Raw genomic sequence first — 24,435 nt, forward strand, 5'->3', positions numbered from 1 at the left:
TTTATTTTTGATTGAAAAAGGTTGCGTTTTCTCAGACTTGTAATATTGTCTTTATACTAATTCCATTGGATGTTTGGTTTGCTTTAGTCGTAGACATTTTTTGTATTATTAGTTTTTATTTGCTTTGAACTAGCTGTCAGTAACTGCGCACACTCTCAGATCTGAACTTTGGGTATTTATTTGAAGGAATATATTAATAAAATGCCACGTTCTGTCTCTTTTTTGTTACTTGTTTTATACGACCGTCTAAAACGGGACGAATTATTTACTACTGTTGTTCGTCTATCCGTTGATTTTTTTTTGTTCCTTTGTCTGTCTGTTTCGACGACCCTTAATTCGTCTTCAACACTTTGGACATGAACACAAAACAGTTTCACCAATTGTCTTGAAATGTTACGTTTCCTAGTTATGGACTTTTATAAATACAGAACTGGGTAAATTGCAAGGCGCATTATTTTGCTTTGAAACGATGTAATGATGTCGTTACACCTGGTTACGCTCCTTGGTGATATATAACTTGGAATGTGTGAATGGCAATGCTCTTTATTTTGCTTTGAAACGGAGTTAAGATGTCGTTACACCTGGTTACTCACCTTGGTGATATCTGACTGGGAACTGTGTGAATAACAAGGCTCTTTGTTTTGCTTTGAAACGAAGTAATGGTGTCGTTACACCTGGTTACGCCCCTTGGTGATATCTGATTGGGAACTGTGTGAATGACAAGGCTCTTTGTTTTGCTTTTACACGATGTAATGGTGTTGTTACACCTAGTTACGCCCCTTGGTAATATCTGACTGGGGATAATGTTCATGTATAGCAATACTAAATAGTCACATATACTATTGTTTGAAACCGAAATAGTAACTAAGAGTTGACAAATAAATTGATCATTTTGTTGTTAAAATATTTCAGGCCATGAAATGAATATTAAGGTATACAGAGACGATGTTTATTACACAGAACTCACAAATGAAGTTATTTACAACTATGACAGTCCTGTAGAGAAAACGTGAGTGTTCAAATCAAGTGTGTTGTAGCTATAAAATCTTTAAAAAAAAACAGAGTTATAACATACGTTACTGTTCATCCTTTTTTTCTCTCTATATAATACAATCTTGGCAATGTATTTCGAAATAAGTTTGTTTCAGCGGGAACTTAATTAAGGAAGCGTAGTAGGGCCACACATTGTTTTCCCCTATCTTTGCATTATAACGTAAAGTTAGGGAAAAAATAAAAAAATATGTAGAGCTAATACGCTTCCGTACATAATAGCAATTACCTTGTTTACTTAATTCGTCCGTCCATCTGATTGTCACAGGTTGCACACAAAGATATTGAACAGAACATCTTTAAACTTGATCATCAGCTTGACACGGACAGTGAATCTTTTGGCCTTTTTCGGATCTGATAGAAACCCGCTTCCCATTTGCAATATTAAAATGATGTTTTGTATTAATTCAGTTCTACTAAACAGAACGTCTTCACATCTGGCCAGCAATTGTACAGTGTTAAGATTAAGCGGATTGCTTCTTGCCTGTTGATTCTCTGCATAATACTTAAAATTGAATGAAAACATTTTTATTCAAAACTACTAACAGATTTACTATATAATTGATCATCAGTTTGTTTATGATAAGCTGTGATGTGTAAGTCCTTTTTATACCCGCACTTGTTTCCTCATATTTTAGTTACATTTACATTTGGGGGGGGGGGCTTAATATTTCAACGCTATCTGTTTTGACAACGTCAGAATAACAAAATGAACATATGGGGCATAATATTCGCTACCGCATACGAAACTTGGCTTTTGTATAATTAATTCTTGGCCAATAATATAACTTGCAAAGAGTCGATTTACAACTAGTCTTACATAACTGGTATCGATACCTATATATCTTATTGTACTATCTAATTGTCTTTACAGCTATTTTTGCAATGTCTACCACTCTACCTTTTGGTAGGTACTCTAAATTATAGGATTTTAGTCATATGTAACATAAACATTCAAGGATTCAAAATGTAAATTACAAAAACAATAACCTTCATTTAATATGTTATAGGTATTCAACTGCTGTTCAAGTGCTACCTGGAGACGAAATTGTAACAACATGCAAATTCAAATCACTTTCGAGACCAAAGACTACGTTTTTTGGTGATGCTACAAGTGATGAGATGTGTTTCGGATTCCTGGCTTTTTACCCTGTTGCAAACATGCCATTCACTTCGTGTACAGCATGGAAAGATATTCCAGTATGTAATTTGATTCAAAAAGAACATAACTATTGCAAATGGTTTGATTTTATGTTTCGGAATGTAAATGAAACAAAGCGTGTAAGAGATAAAGTAATGGCAAATTGTAAACCGTTCGGGAGTTGTCTTTCTGAATGCAAAGATACACTTCAGATCCTTTTTGCAGAACATCCATGCATGAAAGGCGATGTATACGAATGGATAAAAGACCGGTCTCTCAAATTGGACAATAAGGAAATGCAGGCCTTCATTGTAGCAGTTGATTCATGTAAAGCTGAAATGGCTGCTGATGCGTACCTTCAAAATCTTACAAATAACAATACTAGTGGATCTGACCGCTTGGGAGGGACGAGTTTACTACTGGTATCTCTGATTATGTATATGATGATAAAATAAATACACTTTAAGCCCCGTCACACTATACCAAGACCATGAATATCCTACTACGAGTAATACAAAATAAGATGGTAGTGAGATCGTGGTAGGGTCGGCTTGTATAATAAAAATTTCAAAGTGTTCATGTTCATACCAAGACTTTGCACTTATTCTAATAAGATCTTTCTAAGATATGATCGTAACACATTCTAGTTACGATCTTATTGCGCTTTTGCTTCATATGATAAGACCATACATCTGCTCATTCGATCCCTGTACACTTCTCCCATTACCTAACCAATCGCGTCTAAATAGGGGTTGACTACGATCGAACCACAAGTCATTGGCATTGTGCTCTACGATTTGGCTTCAACAAATACATTCTTCCGATCTTTTATATTTATTCAAACTGTACGAAATACTTGCAATTAAGCTGATCGGTAATACCATACGGTACCATTTCAACTGCAATGATTACACTTACACACTGTATCTAGGGTATGCCATACATTCGGCTAACCACTTCATCATGTTCATTACTCCCCTTTTCATCAAAAAGGGCCTATCTTACGAGCATGAAATTATTATCTCTTAGATGCTCTGTCATTGAAAGCAAGCTAATTAATTCCTATCTTAGAATCTGCACTTTTGTTTTGAATTTTTATGAATCTTACTTACTTATGTTGCATATTTTTATGTTTATACTTTATGCAAGAATCTGAATAAATCATTTGCATTAAAATTTTAACTTTTTTTCATTCATTCAATATTTCTAAAATCTAAATACTGCATTCTGATTTTGTTGAGCCAGTGTTCATCATAGTAGATAAAAGAAAACACGTGGAATGCATGTTATAGAGATATGTTCCTGTCATTAATTCACCAAAACATGCTTTCAAATGTAGAAGATATATACTGAACGGCTTTGTTGATTTTTTTAACCACATCCTGTTTGATTTTCTTACAACTACTTTGCATGCTTCTCATACATCTTTCTCCGTACAAAAATCAAAATCTGACTTACCTGTGGTTATTCAACATACCGAATTTTTGAAGTCGCACGAATTTCTTAAAACGACATTTTGGACCCATAAAAGATTATTTCAGTTGTTTTGCTTTGTGAAACAGTTCTTTCAATCCTTTGCCTTACTTAAACCAGTTAAAAAATGTTGCTTCTCCATTTTCTGACAATTATTTTGGCGTTTGTAACATGCAGTCGTCGTTTTTAACGGGGACACATTCATTTAAAAATGAGACAAAAATAATTTGCGTTTCTAAAGTCGGTCAGTATATTATGGCAAAGATATGTTTGTGAGAATCAAATTATGGCAATAATTGTTAGTTTCCTCTTCATTGGCGGATTGGAAATTAAATTGGAACATTTGTCACCAATGACTTCAATCCGAAGTTATCCAATAATAGCACAGTTATTTGACATAGATATTGCTTAATTAATGTCAATAGTTACAATGTATTAGAAATCTACGACTTTTGAAAAAAAAATCTACTAGTATATATGTTTTCAAATCTTAAGATTTTTCCATTAAAATTAAAAAGAAAAAAAGCTGATAGGGTTCCATCTATATAAATTATCCTCCAGAACTAGATATTAAAGAAACAACGAACATCACTTCCTCTGTCTCATATTTAGACAAAAAAAAGTATGTATAGTTGGAAAGTAATTTTGTTTGTGCAAATTTTAGATAAACACAGATAAAACAATTCGTATATTCTCAAACCAGACGTAGTACATGTAGTGTGACAATTCTATTTCCCCCAATATATGAACAAAAACATACAATTAAGACGAGCGAGCATCCAAATATGTATCAGATGTGGCTTTGCAAGTTAAGAACCTTTGCAACAACTCTTTGAAGGGTCCGTAGATAGCCTTTTGACAGGCAAAATGTTTAGCCCTATCCAATATACCCTCATTTTCCAGTGGCAGTCCAAAGTTCGGCGACCATCATCCCGAATGGCCTCTATTATGACCAGTCCTGCCTATTGTATTTTATTGTTAACCTGTCTCGTCATTAAGAAATTGACAGTAACTTTGTCCTATGTGAATGAACTCATCTTAGATGCCTGGACTAAATTTTGTATATACGCCAGACGCGCGTTTCGTCTACAAAAGACACATCAGTGACGCTCGAATCCGAAAAAGTTAAAAAGGCCAAATACATTACGAAGTTGAAGAGCATTGAGAACCAAAATTCATAAAAGTTTAGCCAAATACAGCTAGGGTTATCTATGCCTGAGGTAGAATAGCCTAAGTATTTTAAAAAAAAACAAAAATTTATAAACAGTAATTTATTTTTTAAATTTTTCTTGTTTAAAAAAACCAAAAAAAAACCAGTAAATTTATAAATATAACCATATCAACGACAATTCATGTCAGCACCAAAATTGCTGAGTACTGGGCTTGTGATACTCTCGGAGAAATAAATCTCCACCAGCAGTGGCATCGATCCAGTGGTTGTAAATAAACTCATCATAGATACCACAACTAAATTTAGTATATACGCCAGACGTATTCATGGTATAATAGATTGGGATATCATAGCAGGTCCTCAGCATTTTTTCTTCAATTTTTATACCAAAAGTCAAAATCTATTTCGTCTATCATAGGAACTTTTTATGACATATGACATAAATTAATGATAACACGATGACCCTATACTAGTTCAGACTAGTCAAAACACAAGGAAATAAAAGAAAAAACAGATCATTTAATTCTACATGCATGCACGACATTCATTCGAATACAATACTATTTCTCCTCTTATCTATGCACACAAACATATAGTCAAGACAAATAAGCAAGCTCTTAAGAGTAAGGAAAAGCATCCGGATATTAATAAGATGTGGCATGAGTGCCAATAAGACCAATCGAAATCACTAATGATAACAAATTACAATTATAGGCAAAATTACGGACTACAAAACGGAACCTTGCCTGAGGCGAACAGCAAGCTATGTGCCTGTTTTGGTCACACATCATTGAATATATAACGGAATTTGATGCAACTGTCATACACGTGGGAGGTTTAGCGCTATAAAACCAGGTTCAATTCGCCATTATCTACACTTGAAAATGCCTGTACCAAACCAAGAATACGAGAGATGTTGTCCATTTGTTTGATGTGTTTTACTATTCGATTTTGCCATTTGATTAGGGACTTCCCGTTTTGAATTTTCCTTGGAGCTCATTGTTTTATTTTTTTCTATAAAGGGCAAACAGAAAAAGTAACGGTGTGTATAAAAAGCAGAAACGAGATGGACCTATGAGCCATATCAACAAACGACAAGCATTGAACAAAGGCTCCTGACTTAAGACAGGTGCATAAACATGCAGCAGGTTGGAACGCTTTTACACCATAAATTGAAACAGTAGTGCAACGCTACAACATTAAAATACACACTATAAAATTTCAACTGAAACGGTTGAACTCGACAAAAAAGACATTTAAACAAATACAAGTAAACACTCGTCGATTTTTTTTTATCAATTAATGCACCAATTTGAATGCAAGATCAATACGTAGATGTTTATCTATCGTTGTCAATACATGCTGCAATAAAAAGCTGTGAAATGAGTATCAACTCTTTAATACCAGAGACAAAATGGAAAGCTTAATGAAAATACCTACTGCTTTTCCTTTAGCAATTAGTTGTGTTGCAAATCCTGTATTCAGACTTTATTTTTCACTTTGAGTACATGTGTATTATTTCTTGTCGACAGTTTGTAACTTTCTGTACCGTCAGAGGGTTTTCATGACAATAATTTCTGTCTCAATCGATAATTTTCTCTTTCAATAGCTTGTATTTCAGAATTTATATGTATAAAAATTCCCTTTTCCCAACAACACTTTTAGTTTTTGCTTCGATCGGTGTTTCTTCTTTTATTGTATCTAAATCTTTGCAAGACACCGAACTGTCTGCCTCCTTTTCAGATTGTTCGCAAAGTTTGTTTTCATTTTTATGTTTGCGTTTACCAGAATAGTTTTCATCAAATGTATCAGCTACCAAGTCAGAAGAAGTTTCATTTTCTTTCAGGAATTGTGTTAAGATTCCGTTGCCATTGCTGTACCCAAACAAACCTTTAACGGTCGCTTCGTTCGGTATTTCTTCTTTTGCTGCATTTGAATCTTTGTGGGCCACTCGACTGTCTCCTAACTTGCGTTTAGTTTTACCGTGTTGTGTTGAATTCTGTTTCGTTCGCTTACTAGACTTTTTTTCAGGTTTCTGCCTTTTATCATCATTTTCCCCCTTTTCTCTTGGTAAGTCTGGCTTGTTCGCGTAAGGAGAACTTGTGCCATATTGTGCTCTGAAAATTGTATTGTTTGATTTCGCGGAAGCCTGGTTATTATGTCCTGATTTATAACGTCTGCTCGAACGTTTGGGTGCCGATTTATCTGTATACTGAGTGTCATTGTCATTTACTGCTTCAGATTGTTTTATTACCATTTCTTCTATTGGTAGTGCATTTGATGACTCAGCTTGTAGTACTACTGCTTCTTCTATTGGTAATGCATTTGATGACTCAGATTGTAGTACTACTGCTTCTTCTGTTGGTAATGCATTTGATGACTCAGATTGTAGTACTACTGCTTCTTCTGTTGGTAATGCATTTGATGACTCAGATTGTAGTACTACTGTTTCTTCTGTTGGTAATGCATTTGACGGTTCAGATTGTAATTCTACTACTTCTTCTTTTGGTAACGCATGTGATAGCTCAGATTGTATTTCTATATCCCTGTCGTTACCGGAATGAGGTTGTAAGTTCTTGAGTAAAATGTCTTTAAGAGGAGTATCTGCACTGACAATTTTCGGAGGTGGGTGAACAAAGTTATCGTCATTGCAATCATAGTCATCAATTGTTTTATAGCTAAAATCAGAAGACAAGGGATCTGAACTTACCATTTTCGGAGGTGGATGAACAAAATTGTCTTCATTGCAACCACAGTCATCAATTGTTTTAATGCTAAACTCGGAAGATGTCGTTGACTTTAATTCGTTAGTATCGTTATCGCTGTCATTCGTTGTTAATGGTTTCGGTGGATGATGGTCTATGTCTGTTTCGTCAGAAAAGATGGCATATTTGTCTTCAATGCAAAATGGTTCCGGTAACTGGCTTTCCTGTTCTGACATTTGATTATTAAAGCCATCTATCAATATCTGTCTTTGATAGACCGTGAAAGCTGTAGGACTGGGAGCCGTATTTGTTTTTGGAACTTTTTCGTCTTTTTGATCAATAGTATGACACCCATCAATAATATAACATGGACAGGCTAAAGTAACACAACCAAGACTTATAACTGAAATATACCATCCATAACTTATAGTTTCTGTTTCTTTGTCATGAATCTTGTGAAATACAACAACAGTGACTACCAAACAAATAGCTGTAAATAAAAATACGTAGATTAAAATAAAACACCTGGAAAATTAGAAAAAAAAATAATTGTATAATATGCATTGTATCAGCTATAACTTTCTCTATGTTATAATATGTATAGTACTTTAACTTATAATGGTTTACTTTTTAAATTGTTATTTGGATGGAGAGTTGTCTCATTGGCACTCACACCACATCTTCCTATATCTATATAGTGTACATGTTATAAATTGAGCAATGTTAAAATACAAATGATGACGTATATACAATACCTCATTCATGTTATAACATGTGAAAAATATTGCATTAAATGATTTTTAGCTGTACACGATTTTAAAAGAAATTGAAATAAAGCAGAATATACATTTGAAATGTATTGAGCAATAAAGAACAATAATCAAATTTAAAGCTTAAAACATTTTTTCTTAGAGTACAGTAAACACACATTGTTATTTCTTCATGGCTTATATAAACCTAATCGGTTTTCATGTCACCTGCATGATGGTTTTTTTTTGGTTTCAAATTTTGTACAACTTAAAGGATGTTTGCTGCTCAGTTTCAAAATAAATAACTTTTCATAAAACTAGTATGTATTGATAGGGAATAAATTAAGGAATCAAAATAGCAAAAAAAATATAGGGGTACATGCACTTGTTTTCGAGATATTAGCCATTGGAATTTTAGCGGGAAAATGTTCTCTCTTGATTTTTCATAGCTTTATCATTGACCAGTTCAAGTGCTCAAATATTATTAAAAAATAAATAAAATTTTATAAGACTTTCACAAATGACTTATTATTATACATGTAAAAGATTTATAAAAAGAAAAATGGGGGTCCATGGGGAATTTTTTTTTAAGGCATTAAAATGGATAAAACCAGAGGATTCCGAAAATCTGACAAAAAATACAAATCATGACAAGCAGACATCCTTAAAACCATTTTAATCCATATTTTGTACAGTGTACTTTTGGACATGTATTAACTTGTATTTTTGCAATTGTATAAGATATAACCGTGTACCACATTTTTGTACATGTTACATGTATAACATATGTCCATCGTTTAATTTAACTAAATATTTTACCTTGATCCTTAAAAGAAAAAAAAAACTAAAAAAAACTTGAACCACACACTTTATTGGACAAAAAGAAGTTTGACATACACTAATTTTGATCATTGAGAAGCTTAATATTTCCATAACAATAAAGAACATGATTAAAACGCTCAACTCATTTGAATCTTAATCAGTCATATTAATGTAGCTATTAAATGAATACGTCAATTAACGAAGGACATGAGACTCAAGTTCAACACCATAAGTTCTATATAAGCAAATCATAAACCTTAATTCGTCATAAACAAAATGTTTGATAAAATAATTTAGGACTTATAGTAGTCATCCAAATTATCCATTTTTCAAGTTAGACATAAGCAGGTAATACTAACATTTTCTTTTTTATGATTAGTCTTTTTGAAATTAGAAATGTTCTTACAAAAAATGCAGGGTTTTTCAATCACCTAAGGTATATACTAATGACTTCTTTTTTCCTGCAATGGAGAGCTAATTTCTTATAACTGTCAATCGATTTTTTTCTGCTCTTTTCCTTGAGAAACCGGATGTGGCGTTGATGTTTAGGTGGTTATAACATTTTGCACATTACCTGTTAGAAAAGAAAATGATGCAGCAGCAAACTTGATTCCTCTTATTTTTTTCAGGTTATGTGTCCAGAAGAATGTCATAGTGGCTAATAAAACGCTGATTAGGTAGAAAGAAAACCCGATGCACATAAATACTTGCGGAATCTTGTAACTCCCTGAAATGTACAAAAAAATATAATGAATGTCTTATTAAGGGACGACATCAAAAGTTCAATGTAGGATAAAAAAAACTTAATTCAGATAGTTGTTTTACTGACCCCCCTACCCCCTCGTAAATGTAACTTAATTTGGGAAAAATTGAGTGACCTATAAAGATATATGTAAAATCGATTTAGGATAAACAAAACTTGGAGAAAGTTTACCCCCCCCCCCCCCCACCCCCAAACTATTTAAATTAAGTTTTTTATCCTTCATTGATCTTTTGATGTTGTCCCTAATTTGCTTGATAAATCTCTAAATCGGGATAAAATGATAAAATATAGAATTAATTTGTTATTATAAAATCATTTTTTGTTTGTTACTGCATTCGACGGTAACTAAATGTATAACTTTTTGATTATCACAATGAAACTGAAAAAACAAACGTGTTTTGTTCAACACTTCAAATATTCTTCGATTTTTAGTAGTTTAACTCTCCAAGTGACATTTTGTATTGTGTATAATAAAGATTTGCCACTTAGCATACGGCAAACCGGATACTCTCCTTTCTGTTTTACTTCCATTCTCATAAAAGAGGGACGAAAGATACCAAAGGGACGGAAGGAACATATCCGATATCATTTTTGAAACGGTTATTCCATAACGGTCAACCAACTCGTTATGGCGTCCGTAAAATTTAAGAAGGGATGTTTTCAACTTCACCATTTGGAATTTTTGGTTTAATAGCTTCCTTGTGAGCAACCACCCACTATCAAGAAAATCGTGATAGGAAATGCAAGCACGGGAATATTGTATCAATTGGGAGATGTATACCCCATATGCAGGTGCTGCTGGAATGTTGCTACTTAGAAATGGAAAGTCACAATTGGAAAGCTGAAATCATCTCTTTTGTCGTAAATGTTTGTTTTCAATTGACCCTCATTGTCAATTTCTAGATGTAAGTCAAGATATGAAGCCTACTTGATTGTATCTGAAGTATCCTTTATCTCTAGTTCAATGGGATAGATGTGTTCCACGTAGTCACCAAATTTTGAATTATTTAGTGACAGAACATCATCTAAATAGCGGAAAGTAGAGTTAAAGGATATTGCTAACTTTTTATCTTTCTTCCTAAGAAGTTCCTGCATGAAATCAGCCTCATAGTAATAAAGAAATAAGTCGGCTAGTAGAGGGGCACAGTTTGTTCCCATTGGAATGCCGACAGTCTGTTGGAAAACACGTCATCCGAACGTAACAAATATGTTGTCAAGCATCTTGATAATATCAGTTTCGGAGAATTTTTGTTTGAATCGGATTTGTCCTTTACAAAGTAGGATGTATTCCTCCCTAAGATAAGATACTTGTATCATATCATAAAGAGTGATCTATAATATATTTCCCTTCAATCATAAAAGTCTTCTATGCAGGGATTTGTTACATGAATTTGTTTTTGCCTTTTTTCGTCATTTTACTTTTCGCTTATACTGTTGTATGTTTTTATTGGACTCCTGGTATTTGGTTGTACCTTGGTAATTTCGTTGGTCATGACTGGAGTTCCTAACCAATTATATATATTGATCTTTGGTCTGATTCAAATTCTCCTAATCTCATGACTTTGTATTAACTCATTTTCATCGCCAGAAAACAAAAAAAACTGCTTTGGCTGTAAATTTATTATTGTTCCATTTATGCACTCGACCCGATTGTGACATATTGACTGAGTGTTAATTTGTATGTGGGCAGATCAATGAATGACTAAGGGCACAATCAGCTGCGGAAATTTTATGAAATTTCTGTTTAAAGCAGACAGAACAACATCTTTCCATCGGTGAATAGTTTTAGGAGTATTAATACAGGATAGGTTTTACAAACTCAATTGCTTATGGTTCCTAAGAAAACATACTTAACAATGAAAAATTAACAATGCCTAATGGACCATGAAAATGAGGTCAAGGTCAGATGACAATGCAAGACATACCTCTTACAATTATTCCATACACCAAATATAGTTGACCTACTGCTCATTGTGTAAGAAAACAGACCAAACCATAAAACCTTAACATTGACCAATGAACCACGAAAATAACGGAAAGGTCAAATAGCCTACCAGACTGACATGTACATCATAACATATTACCATACACAAAAAATAGTTGACCTACTGAAAAGTGTATAAGAAAGAAAAGGGGCAAACACTCAAATATTTGCAATCATTCTATACATCAAATATAGTAGAACTATTGCTTTTAGTATCTGAGATATGACCTGGGGCCGATTGTTCAACTTGTCGTTAAGTCTAACGCTGTCGTTAAAATATGCTAACGCTTCGTTAAAATTTAACGCATGGTTAATCCTGTTGTTCATCTCTACGTTAGATTTAACGCAACGTTAAACTGTCGATAACTTCTGTAAAATCTAACGCTGCTAGAGACCATCGTTAAATACTTAACGAAGCGTTTTAATTGAGAAAATGGCTGCTCTGTTAATGGTACCTAGGCAAAGAAAAGAGAGAATCTTCAGAGGAATGGTTTCACATCTGAACAATTTGACTGACAATGAAATGAGGATAAGATATAGGTTTGGAAGAGACTCTATAGCCTACATATGCAATATTGTGGGTAATAAATTGACAAGATCTACAGCAAAGGAAACTGCTCTAACAGTGGAGCAACAAGTATGCATAGCCTTGAGGTTTTATGCCTCTGGGTCATTTTTACAAGTAATTGGAGATACAATGGGCTACGACAAAGCAACTGTATCTAGAGCAGTGAATGATGTTACAAATGCTTTACTTGATGTGAAAGACAACTTCATCCAGTAGCCAAAAGACATCAATTCTAAAAACAGGATGAAGTGTGGTTTCCACAGACAAATGAACTTCCCAAATGTTTTGGGGTGCATTGATTGCACACACATCAAGATACAAGGGCCATCAGAGGACGAGGCAGCTTTTGTCAAGAGAAAGGGGTTCCATAGTGTGAACGTGCAGGCTGTGTGTGATTACGAAGGTACTTATTTAATTTGTTTATATCCTCTTCGTCTGTTTATTTGTTTACCTTTTTTGTTATTATCTCCCTTAAACCTTCTCGTCAGTAAGACAACAATTCGGCCCTCGATCTTATACGACCCAAATATTACAAGTGAGCGATCGACGATCGGGTCATTGTGTGCTATATTTTCCAATACGACCGCGCACCTGTCACTCCAAACAGTGTGGTAATTGTTGCCACTTATTTACTAATCTTTACAATGTTGGTAAAGGAAAGCATAATATTACTGTTGTATTTTTTCTGTACGGGATCGGGTGTTAATATATTATTTAAGCTCGAGATTTCGGGAATGACCCTTTCGGGATCCATGAATTCTTTTTTGAATTTCTGGATCTCGGGATTTTGTGTTTTTAAGGCAGAGGCCTGATTTCTGGATCCAGATCATCCTTCCCCTACTGAAGGAAACATATATAGCTTTCACTGAAATATATAACATGGTATTTTTTGTTAAAGTGGGTATCTGCATGGTTAATTTTCTAGGAGACAATATTGTAGATGGGAATACACTTCTGAAACAGTTTTTTTTTAATTGAAAGATATCTTCCTGTCCATAATTATGAAATTATAAATTTCAGGTCAGAATGAAACCAGAAAAAGTCTGTCGAGTGTTTGGTGCTTGTGCTGTTCTACATAACATAGCTTTAACAAGGAATGAACCTTTGGAAGATGTTTGTGGTGTACATGTTCAGCAAGACCAACCAGTGCAAGTTCCGAATTTTGAAGGAGAACAGGATGGAAGACACATTAGAGAGCATATCGCAAGAGTTTTCTTCAACTGAAATAAATGTTTGATCTCAAGAGTCTTCATTTTTTTCATCAAATATAAAATTTGATAAATAATACAAGTTATGTTTTCTCAAAACACATGCATTCGAGATTTTGAATTGAAGGCTTAGCAAATAATGAGTTCATAAATACACTTCAGGTAATATGAGTTATTGGCACTACGAAGAGACCGTCGATCGTCACGCTTTTTTTATCATCATCTCATTGTTAATTGTACACTGAATGACATTTTGCCCCAAGGCTTGATTAAGTAGATATAGGAAGATGTGGTGTGAGTGCCAATGAGACAACTCTCCATCCAAATAACAATTTAAAAAGTAAACCATTATAGGTTAAAGTACGGCCTTCAACACGGAGCCTTGGCTCACACCGAACAACAAGCTATAAAGGGCCCCAAAATTACTAGTGTAAAACCATTCAAACGGGAAAACCAACGGTCTAATCTATATAAACAAAACGAGAAACGAGAAACAGGTATATATTACATAAACAAACGACAACTACTGTACATCAGATTCCTGACTTAGGACAGGTGCAAACATAAGGTATACATTTAAGGTCATCCTTTGGATTTTTTTCACTTTTTCGCAAAGTGGGTCTTCCATAGACTGTTGGGTGTGTAAATACGCCGGTCGGAAAGGGGATGTATAATCTGATTGCGTTGTATGGATATAGTGTAACGCCATGCATAATACAAAATCCTGTGAGGGGTCTGATTATAGATATTGTACTCTTTGTAAATTTGTTCTCATCATGAACATGCATGAAATATTTGCCACTGAATGTAAAGCAAACGATAAGAACGAATATACACATACCAAATAAATGCATAGCCAGAAATTAAACAAGAGTACACACGCTGAAATATCTACCCTTCTTTACTAATCATTGATATTGATCATTGATATTATGTTGATAGTCCTTGATATCGAAAAGAATAGAATAGAATATTTTTATTTCCAAAATTACAGGGCCCATAAAGGGCATAAAATCAGACACAATTGATTTACATAATAAAGCTATATAATACAACTGTCACATAAACTTAACATTGACCAAGAAGACTAAACATCGACGAATGAACCATGAAAACCAGGAAAAAGTCAAATGACACCTGCCAGTTGTACATGTACACCTTACAGTCCTTCCATACACCCAATATACTAGAACTATTGCTGATAGTATCTGAGATATGGACTTGATCACCAAAACTTAACCTTGTTCACTGATCCATAAAATGAGGTTGAGGTCAAGTGAATTGTTAATTGATAAGAAAAATAAATATTTCAATTCATTAAAAGTTGAGAAAATGTTAATGGTGTATTCTCTTTGTCTTGTTTCATTAATTCCAACAACTCTATCTGGAGGTCTAATTTCCTCATCTCTTTTGTCTGCTTTGCCATTTCACCCTTCAAATACAGTACCTGAAATAAAAATGATACATGAACATCCATATGAATATTTTAACATATATCTTAATATGTGTCGGTATACCTTAAAACTCTTGTGGAATTTACAGAAGTATTGCATGAAATTGAGATTTCCAGATAAAGTGTATGACCTGTTGAACCTATGTTTTGGCCAGCAGCTGGAAGACCATAAATTCAAATTATTTCTATTAGAAGATTTTCATAAAGATTTTGATTTAGTGTAATTTAAGATCGATACACGGTCATCATTGCCTATACCAGTGGTAGATCCTGAACTTTTTGTAAGCGGGTACTGACAGCCCCTTCAATCTGCATCAGTTTGATACTAATCGATGAGGACCAAAAGAGTCAACTTTTCTTAGTGTTGATAATTGATTTTTATCTTTTCATTTTCCAGAGTAATGACAGTCTTGAAACTAACACGGAGCCATTCATTATAAGACAATACTATGTTAATCGTTTTTTATTATTCTGATTTATTTCTAAAATATATGCAAATGTGAAATTTTACCTGAAGCCCATACACATCATCAGCAGTTGCTTTCCTCTTTTTTGGATTTTCTGCTTTCTTTGCTGTTAGAGTCCCCAGCTCAACTACTGCAGCTGCTGGGCGTGGAACCTGAATATTTACAGCCGGTAGAAGCGGTAGTAGTGGTACTGGCTGAAGAATGGATTCAGATCCAGATTGGGAAAGTGGTTGGCTTGGAGGGGTATCAAACAGGTCCTGGGAATTACTTGCACTCTCCTCTGGCAATGCTGCTGAGTTGTCATCTAGAAAATATAATAAGGAGATGGTTATTTTTATGATTAGCATGATGATGAATATAGACGTGTGTCTATTGTTAAATTTTCTTACTTACAGAGAGTTTTTTTTTTGTCAGACAGTCTTTCTTTGCATTCATTGACCTAGCCTGACAAAGTATATGCATCAATGACAACCAAAACGAGACGGCTAGTAACAAAACTATATCAGAAGACAACCTTCTGTTCAATTGTAAGGCAGTATTGCACCATTTTAAATAATTTTCTAGCAAATCTATTGGGTATCAAATCCTTAGTCAGTAATCATCAAGGATTAGAGGGCACCTGTCAATGCTGGATTTAAATTCGCAATCCCACTCGCTGTAAAAAAAAATGTTCTTTACTTAGCAATGTAAAGATTTTTTTGTTATGACAGCAAGTGCGATTGCGAATTTAAATCCAGCATTGGCAGGTGCCCTCTAATCCTTGATGATAATTGACTTAATGAAAATTGCTGGCCCATCTACATTTTACAGTGTTGAGATTGCGTCCCCTTCGCTATATTTGACAAAATAAAAAGGACCTATTCCAGTGGCACTTCTGTGTATACATTTCTCACTGTATAACCCTCCCCCTTTTTATCCACATTTTTTCCCCTCATATCCCACCAAGTTTAACACCAACTTACTATATATATATATTTTCCAAATCTTGAACCACCAACAAAAGATGATTATTAAAAATGGTTAAAATCTAGGCCTTTACGAGCGTATGCCACGATCGAATTTAAGGTACGGGTTAGCCAGGGTCCGAGAAACATCGTCCTGTCGGCTACAAATCAAAGGGAAATAACAGCAAAGATCATGGATAAACGAAAATTTGAACTGAACATGTTTTGTTCCTAACCATCATTACAATATTGTCTAATGACGATATTTGAAATCATCCATCGCTAGAAAAATGTTTGTCATGAGGTAATAAGGCTCAAAAACAAATATGTTCATTAGCATGCTGAGCGTCTATCAAGGTTAATATTTAGGACGTATATACTAGAATGCAGACGACATAAATAATTAACCAAATGAATTGAAATACTTATTATTCACTGAGTAAAACTGAATATAGCCGAATGCCAATTAAATACAAAGCTTACACGTTATTAAAGATCAATAAATTAGCTAAATACCTGTCAAATGTTGATGACATGATACAAATAATCGGCGATTTTTTTTTATGAACACAAAGTTTCATGAAATCGGAGAGAATAATTGATAGCATTTAAAGAATTATTTTTACATATTCACAAAAGAGTATAAATTAGTTACTGATACATACCAAATACACTTTCAATTCCTTCAAGACCTTTGAAAGAAGCTGAGTCTTTACAAAGGTCTATTTTTTAATTGTTCTTTCAATGGCCAGACTCAGTTTTTTGGGCTGTGGTCCACCACCAGTAGCCCTCTGCTCTCTGTTACGGTTGTTAAAAACCTTCTTAGCCTCCTTCTTGGTGTTAGCCCACTTGTCTTTGCAGTCTTTGGGAGACCTGTTGGCAACACCCAAAGCACTAACCAAGATGGAAATCCTGCTCCAGACAGCAGTCTTTCTGGAATTGGTTATACCATCCCCAAACTTTTCATTGATCACTTTGTAATTCTTTTGCACTTGGTCTTGAATTACATTTACTTCTTCTTGGGTAAAGTTAGGTTTTCTGTCCCTTTGTGTTTTAGCAGAAGACTTGTCAGCCATGTTGAAGTAAATATTAACAAACCAATGCATTGTGGGTAAAGAGAATAATCTCTAAACTTTAGTTAAATATTTTACGAGTGGTTAAATTATTTAACGTCATCGTTAACTAACGACGGCGTTAAACCAAGTTGAACAACACCATTTTAACCATGGGTTAAGTAACGATACGTTAGAGTATTTAACGACACGTTAAACTTAACGCTTACGTTAAGTTAACGACAAGTTGAACAACCGGGCCCTGATCACGAAAACTTAACCTTGTTCACTGACCAATAAATGAGGTGGAGGCCAGATGAATAAATTTTGACAGGCAAGAGGACCTTGCAATGTACGTCCATATTAAATATAATCATCCTATTACAGAGATATAATCATTAAAAGATATAACTTTTTTTCAAATAGTCACTGATCCATGAAAATAAGATCAAGGACAACGGACATATAACGTCTACGGAAACATCATAACAACAGGCATCTTTTTACAAAGTATTGAACATTCGGGTCTTCGACCTCGTAGAATGAAAAGCTGTTTTAATGATATTAGTTATATGTTATTATTTATACACCGACGGAACCGGATCACTATTCAAATGTCGAACTTTCTGCGACAGAAGCCACTGGATAGACAGAAAACTTAGCTGAACTCAAAAGTGATGAGAAATTATTTTTATGGCATCTTTTAAATTTCAGCATTTTGAGCTTCGACAAAAAAAAATCGGGATAACAAACTAAAACCGAGGGAAACGCATTACATATAAGAGGAGAACAACGACACAATACTGAAATGAAACACACAGAAACGGACAAAGCATCAGACAAAATCCCTCGAGAATAACAAATATAACATAAAGACCAAATACATGAATTTGGGATAGACAAGTACCGTGACACGTCTTATCGCAATGTGAATTTACACTCAAAAATAAGAGAAAACAAACGACGCAACGTTAATCTGTAACTCATCATAGTTAACTCATATACCCAAAATCAGCCAAATATTTGAAGGCGTTTAGAAAAAAAAAAATCCGTATAATTATGGTTTGTTGCGGAATGACGGAATTACGGAATTAAGGAACTTCGGACTAGGGTAAAACTATATGGCACCGACGACTTCGTTGCATAATGGTTTGTTGCGGAATGACGGAATTACGGAATTTCAGAATTTCGGACAAAGGTAAAACTATATGGCACGGACAACTTCGTTGCGGGGCCATAAAAACCCACATCATATATACAATGTATAAACATACGTGTCTAGAAGTGGTACTTTATTTCCTTATTATCTAACTTTTTATATCTATTTTTCGTTATTCTTTATCTAGTTTGATTCTTATCGTCTTATTATATCAGCTTTATTCTAATTTTGTTACGCCCATTTATGGGAATATGTTTTTGGTCTGTTCGTCCGTCCGTCCGTCTCTCCCGCTTCAGGTTAGAGGTAATTTTTGATCAAGTTGAAGTTTAATCAGCTTGAAACTTAGTACACATGTTCCCCATGATATCACCTTTCTAATTGTAATGACAAATTAGAGATATTTCCCCATTTTCACGATCCACTGAACATAGAAAATGATAGATACTATGGACACATCCTAGCTTGTTGTGCCTATTTCTCTCTGTTCATTAAGTTTTTACCCTATATTCTGCACTTAATAACTAATTTTCTCTAGTCTGTATATTCCATCCTGTCTCTAATTAACATAAAGGAACAATATGCCTTTCCAAATTGATAAGAACATGCTAGGATTTGTTTTTATGAAAATGCAATCTTAGTACGTAAATTTGTAGAAGATGCTTTCCGTAACTTAGGGAACTACCATACATGCTAGCACACCCTCGGTAATTTACTTATTGAGAAGATATCCCAAATTTTGTCCTGGCCTTGCAGATTTTAAAATTTCTATTACGATATTTATCTTACTCAGACTCAAAATTCATCCAGTCAAAATGCATGATTTTGCTTTTAGCACAAATAGAAAAGTGTTTACGGCCGAAATGTTTGTTGTCGAAATAATTGAAATGAAAACCCTTTTAACGGTATCGCTAAATTCGTATTAGTAAGACTTTATGATGACTGTGTTTATATCTATTAACCTACCTATTGTATTTATTGTTAATTTGTTATCGTCTTTTAAATACAAAATGAAATATTTGCTACCGGACGTTGAGCAACAAACAATTAATCAATTAATATTACTTTTATGAGTTTGTTTTGCGCTGATGTTAATAGGATGTAGATACGATCTTGGTATCAATTTTTTTTTTAAACTTCTTAAAAGTTATAGTAACCTTTTTAACTCTTTTATCATATCTTTGTCTACAGGATTGTATTTATCGGTATAAATATTGATTTTGTTAACAGTAAATTGAAATGGGCGTATGACATTTGCGCCGATTTTGAAAATTTTCATCCTTTCATTGGCGCCGATTTCATTTTTTCTTTTGCGCCGATTTTATATTAACTCCTAATTAGATTTACAGGTAAGTTACACCTTGTACATGTACTGTGCTATACCATGTTTGAGTTAATTTTGATTCATATTGTTCTGGAACTTCGTTGTAACTTGATGGACACATTGCACACTGAAACGGACCGAGGAGTCAATTCTTAATCATCGAGGCCCATACATATCGGAAGATCAGTGTTCTGAAACATATCTACATATCTTATTAATGTACCATAAAATCGTGTAAAACCAGAGTTACCACGGATTCTATTGTCAAAACACAGATCAAGCATAACCATTTGGCAGATGTCCGAAAGACAGATGCTAAAGAACTACGGATACGGTCAACAAGGAAAAAAGTCTGGAAATGTATCTTGTAGGCCTTCTTCTACCTCCCAGTGGTGAGTAGGGGACAACAGTTATATACATGTAATGATTGACAATTCATTACATTTGTACAAGTGGCAAATGGAAGAGGTCTATAATGACAAATGAAAAATAACATGACTTAGATGGAGAATTCTCTCATTGACACTTATATCTATTCACCTTTGATTTACCTGTAATAAAATCGGCGCAAATGAAATGCAGATCGACGTAAATGCAAAACGCCGATTGAAATCATTACACATATTATATATAATATTAAGTCAATTCACAGTTTTACAAAAAAAAATTAAAGTTCGCAAAAACTATTTAAAAATAAATAAGATTTTATAAGACTTTTACAAATGGCTTATAATTGTACATACAAAAATATTTATCAAAAGGAAAAAGGGGTCAATGGGTAAAAAAATTAAGGCATTCAAATGGATAAAATAAGAGAATTCCAAAAATCTTACAAAAAATTCAAAACATGACAAAGCGAACATCCTTCAAAAATGCTTTCTTCTTCAATTTCCTTTCTTTATGTTCCACTTAATTCACAGTTGAGTTAAAATTATAATACATGATATTCATCACTACAAGTCACGAATCAATGAGGAATGAAAGCTAAAATCTCAAATTGCGAAAGTCTTTTTTTTTTTTATTATTATTATGAATTTTTATACATCTGTTTTTTAGCAAACGTAGGTCCTTTTTTATTTTCTAAATCCATCAAATTGTCCCAGTGAATACATATTTCCAGCTTTCCATATTTTGTAATGTTTTGCATGTCACACAAGAAATTATTTTATAGTCAAGAAACTACACCACAGAATTTAAAAAAAAAATTTAAGCAAATAGATCTAATAATATGCTTTCAGATAAAAAATAGAATGATAGTCCGTCGGAAAGGGACGATAAATGGCTGACCCGTGTTAAGAGAGATCCACATCTCTTGCACGTTAAAGACACCCTTGTAGATTTCGAAAAAGAGTAGGCTAATGCCGCTACAAGGCAGCACTCGCACCCGCAAAGTGGAAAGGGATTAATATAAGTTGCAAAACTTGTTTCCCAATCCACTATAAATAAATATGTTTAAACTAAAAAATAGAAAAAAAGTGTCACCTGACTTGTTTACGCTCTATATAAAAAGACACTGACTAGTAGGTAAATCTAGACTGATTGTTAGTTGCTATTTCAATTTCCATGCAAGATGATGGAAAAAGACACACAAGCTACCATATATAGATATAAGATTTTTATTCTAATAAGGATAAGCCCAAACTTACAAAAATCTGAGAATATAAATGAGAAAACTGTCCACAAGAGACCAAAATAGTCGATCCATGGCCATCAATATTCCATCTGCTTTTATTCTTACAGAGAGTTCTCTAAAAATTTTGTATGATTGCAAATGAGAAAACAACTATTCAACAGTTCCTAAAGGCTTCCTAAAATCAAACGATGAAAATATGGAGATGTGGCATGATTGTAAATGAGACAACTATCCACTGAAGATATGGATGTAATATACGACCTTTAACATTGTTAAACATTTAATGATATATTTAACAAATTCGAGGCAAGGTTCACTCAATTTTTCATTTTGACAAAGACTAAATTCTCTGTCTATTAATGTTCCGCCACCGTGCCGGATATTAGATACCATTTAGTCCAAACATTTTTTACCTGTGTAGTTTAGACACAGTGAAATTAGCATATCAAATAATAATATTATTATATTACAACACTGGGAATACGTATACAAAAATTTAAAATCGAAAAAAAGAATATATACCAATGAGATGAATATTTTTTTTTATATTCATGTATTAAGAATTTATAAACTCGAGGAAACTTACCATGATCTACTGTGTATGAATCTTTCACAATTCTGCTACAAGAAACACCACCTTCATGTTGATTGATGCAAATAAAAAATACTCCTATTTGTCCAGAATATGTAGCTGTCTCAAAGATGACCCAGTAGGGTAAAACCAATGACAGAAAACACAGGACAAATCCAAAAATAGTTGATACAACCAGCAGAAACCGGAACATCGTAGAGTGTTCTAATATCGCCCAGTGCCAAGTAGATCTTAACTCCGTATAGTGATCGTTTCTGTTCCGGAACTATTTCCCTTCAGTGTACAATAGAATGCAGATCGGCCCTGGAACTGCCGGTGAGTTTGAAATAGAATTTAAACAAGTCTAGTAAACAAATAACATATATTAACATCGGTATATATGTAGTCATTCAATTCAAATATCGCCGATATTTATTTTAACCTTATGCAAAGTAAAACAATATTTGTTTTAATTGGTATAATACATTCATAATACCAGAGACATATATATTTTTATATATATCTCTGATAATGCTAAGACACATTAACAAATGGAATTATTGCATTGGCCGAAAGCTTGGATTAAAGATTAAAACATGTACCTTTCCAACTTTCAATCATAATTATTAGGTTACATTTTTTAACTTCTTACGCAATATTAAATGATTAACTATCCAACAACAATATTGGATAATTAAGGAAAATGAAAGGATTCATTATGCTTTTACGTATTACAACATGTAACTTACGTAAATTCATAATCCCTTTCGGTTGATTCCTTTTATAATAATAATTTGTTTATTAAAGTCACTGTGGCACATATATTGATTGCAATAAAAATAAATCATACACAATATACATACATTATAAAACAACCAATTTCCAGCCAAAAACTGACTTACGAGACACTGTTATACCAAATACATATTTACAAATTAAAATAGCGTAAAAATAGAATATTAAAAATAATATACGTTGTTTTCACCAATAAATAATCCTGAGCTTGCAATTCTAATAATAAGTTTTATATAAAACAGATACTCATTTCACAAAAATGATAAAAATTCTCAAAGATTTCCTTATATAATTGAATATCAGTTGTCTAATAAATAAAATAAAAATACAACTCTTTATAGAATATAAACTTTTAAAATAAATAAAACCCTTTAATTTGTCTAAAATTATGCATAAAAAAAAGAAGTTGAATCATTATAAAAATTATTTTCTACGGATAAAAAAATTGTGTAGACTTTTACAAAAATAATGCTGGATTTCAGTGCCATTCATAATACTTAGAAATTTGTCATTAATGTTCAGATTGTCAAAATTCGTAATGTGTTTAGAACATTCGTAAAATAAGTCATATCTTAGATCACTATACAAAGGACATTCCACATGTTCCAGTAGGAAATGTTTTTCATCTTCAATTGCTCTAGAATCACACAATACACATAATCGTTCATCTGTAGGAATAGGCGGCCTGGAGTATCTACCTACTTCAATTGCGAGAGGATGAGAGCCTGAGCGGAAGAGGGCCATAGCTCGTCTTTCCATTCTAGAAATGTTTTAATTTAACGTATGTTTCAGTGTTAACAGAGTTTTTGTACATACGAAATGTCCGAAGCTTGTTCCCATTTCGCGTGTTGTATCTGTCATTAAAAAGTTCTATGTACCATTCTGTATTGTCAAGGTCGACAAGTTTTATCACCAACCAATCGCATGGCTCATTTTGTTGAGATAGATAAGTAATTAATCGTATCTTTAACACACAACCGCGATTAATGGTCTTTTCAACTTCGAAAGTCCATCCTTTGTTTCGACGTGAAATCCACTTGAAGATTTTATATGATTTTCTAGTTTCATTAGTACGTAAAAGTCTGCACAGAAGGCGACAAAAGTGTATGCGTTGTTTATAGTCCAACACGATGTCCATCCCATATCACCTCTTGTCGCGATATTTGATGTATGCTTTCCGACAGAAAGAAAGTATTTACAAGCTCTATTTTGGACGGCAGTGATACAACTGAACTCCTTTGTGCCCCAAATACCGCTTCCGTACATCAATTTCGGTTCTACTGTAGAGGAGTATAGTTTGGTATATACTTTATGCGTCATACCTTCCGTCTCTTCTACTTTTGCAAATAACGTTCCTAACGCACGACTAGCAGCCTTTGACAATTCTTTTGCGTTTTTTTTTTAAG

The 24,435-nt window shown here is 33.6% G+C and overlaps 2 protein-coding genes across 2 annotated transcripts in view; one reads left to right on the top strand and one right to left on the bottom strand.

The window, feature by feature from the left end:
• Positions 1 to 3,141, top strand: part of LOC134726162 (DBH-like monooxygenase protein 1) — a 31,551-nt gene extending 28,410 nt beyond the window's left edge. The window contains exons 8-9 of the mRNA XM_063590563.1: positions 913 to 1,009; positions 2,061 to 3,141. Of these exons, the coding sequence (XP_063446633.1) occupies positions 913 to 1,009; positions 2,061 to 2,646 (683 nt within the window). The 3' untranslated portion in view covers positions 2,647 to 3,141. The remainder of the gene's footprint in view (positions 1 to 912; positions 1,010 to 2,060) is intronic.
• Positions 3,142 to 5,005: 1,864 nt separating this feature from the next.
• On the bottom strand, positions 5,006 to 22,818 carry LOC134724649 (uncharacterized). Its single transcript, XM_063587800.1, has 3 exons — positions 22,250 to 22,818; positions 9,686 to 9,838; positions 5,006 to 8,030 (listed from the first exon to the last, which is right to left on the bottom strand). The coding sequence occupies exons 1-3, from the start codon at positions 22,446 to 22,448 to the stop codon at positions 6,460 to 6,462; spliced, it is 1,923 nt and encodes a 640-aa protein (XP_063443870.1). The 5' UTR covers positions 22,449 to 22,818; the 3' UTR covers positions 5,006 to 6,459.
• Between the last annotated feature and the right edge of the window lie 1,617 nt (positions 22,819 to 24,435).

The sequence above is a fragment of the Mytilus trossulus genome, chromosome 7, assembly GCF_036588685.1.
Source record: "Mytilus trossulus isolate FHL-02 chromosome 7, PNRI_Mtr1.1.1.hap1, whole genome shotgun sequence".
Taxonomy (NCBI): domain Eukaryota; kingdom Metazoa; phylum Mollusca; class Bivalvia; order Mytilida; family Mytilidae; genus Mytilus; species Mytilus trossulus.

Excerpts from the sequence above, each read along its gene's own strand:
- LOC134724649 (XM_063587800.1), bottom strand. The coding sequence starts at position 22,448 with ATGTTCCGGTTTCTGCTGGTTGTATCAACTATTTTTGGATTTGTCCTG. Across the intron at positions 9,839-22,249 it reads TTCATACACAGTAGATCATG|GGAGTTACAAGATTCCGCAA; the intron begins GTAAGTTTCCTC and ends TGTACATTTCAG. Across the intron at positions 8,031-9,685 it reads ATCATTTTCTTTTCTAACAG|CTATTTGTTTGGTAGTCACT; the intron begins GTAATGTGCAAA and ends TTTTATTTACAG.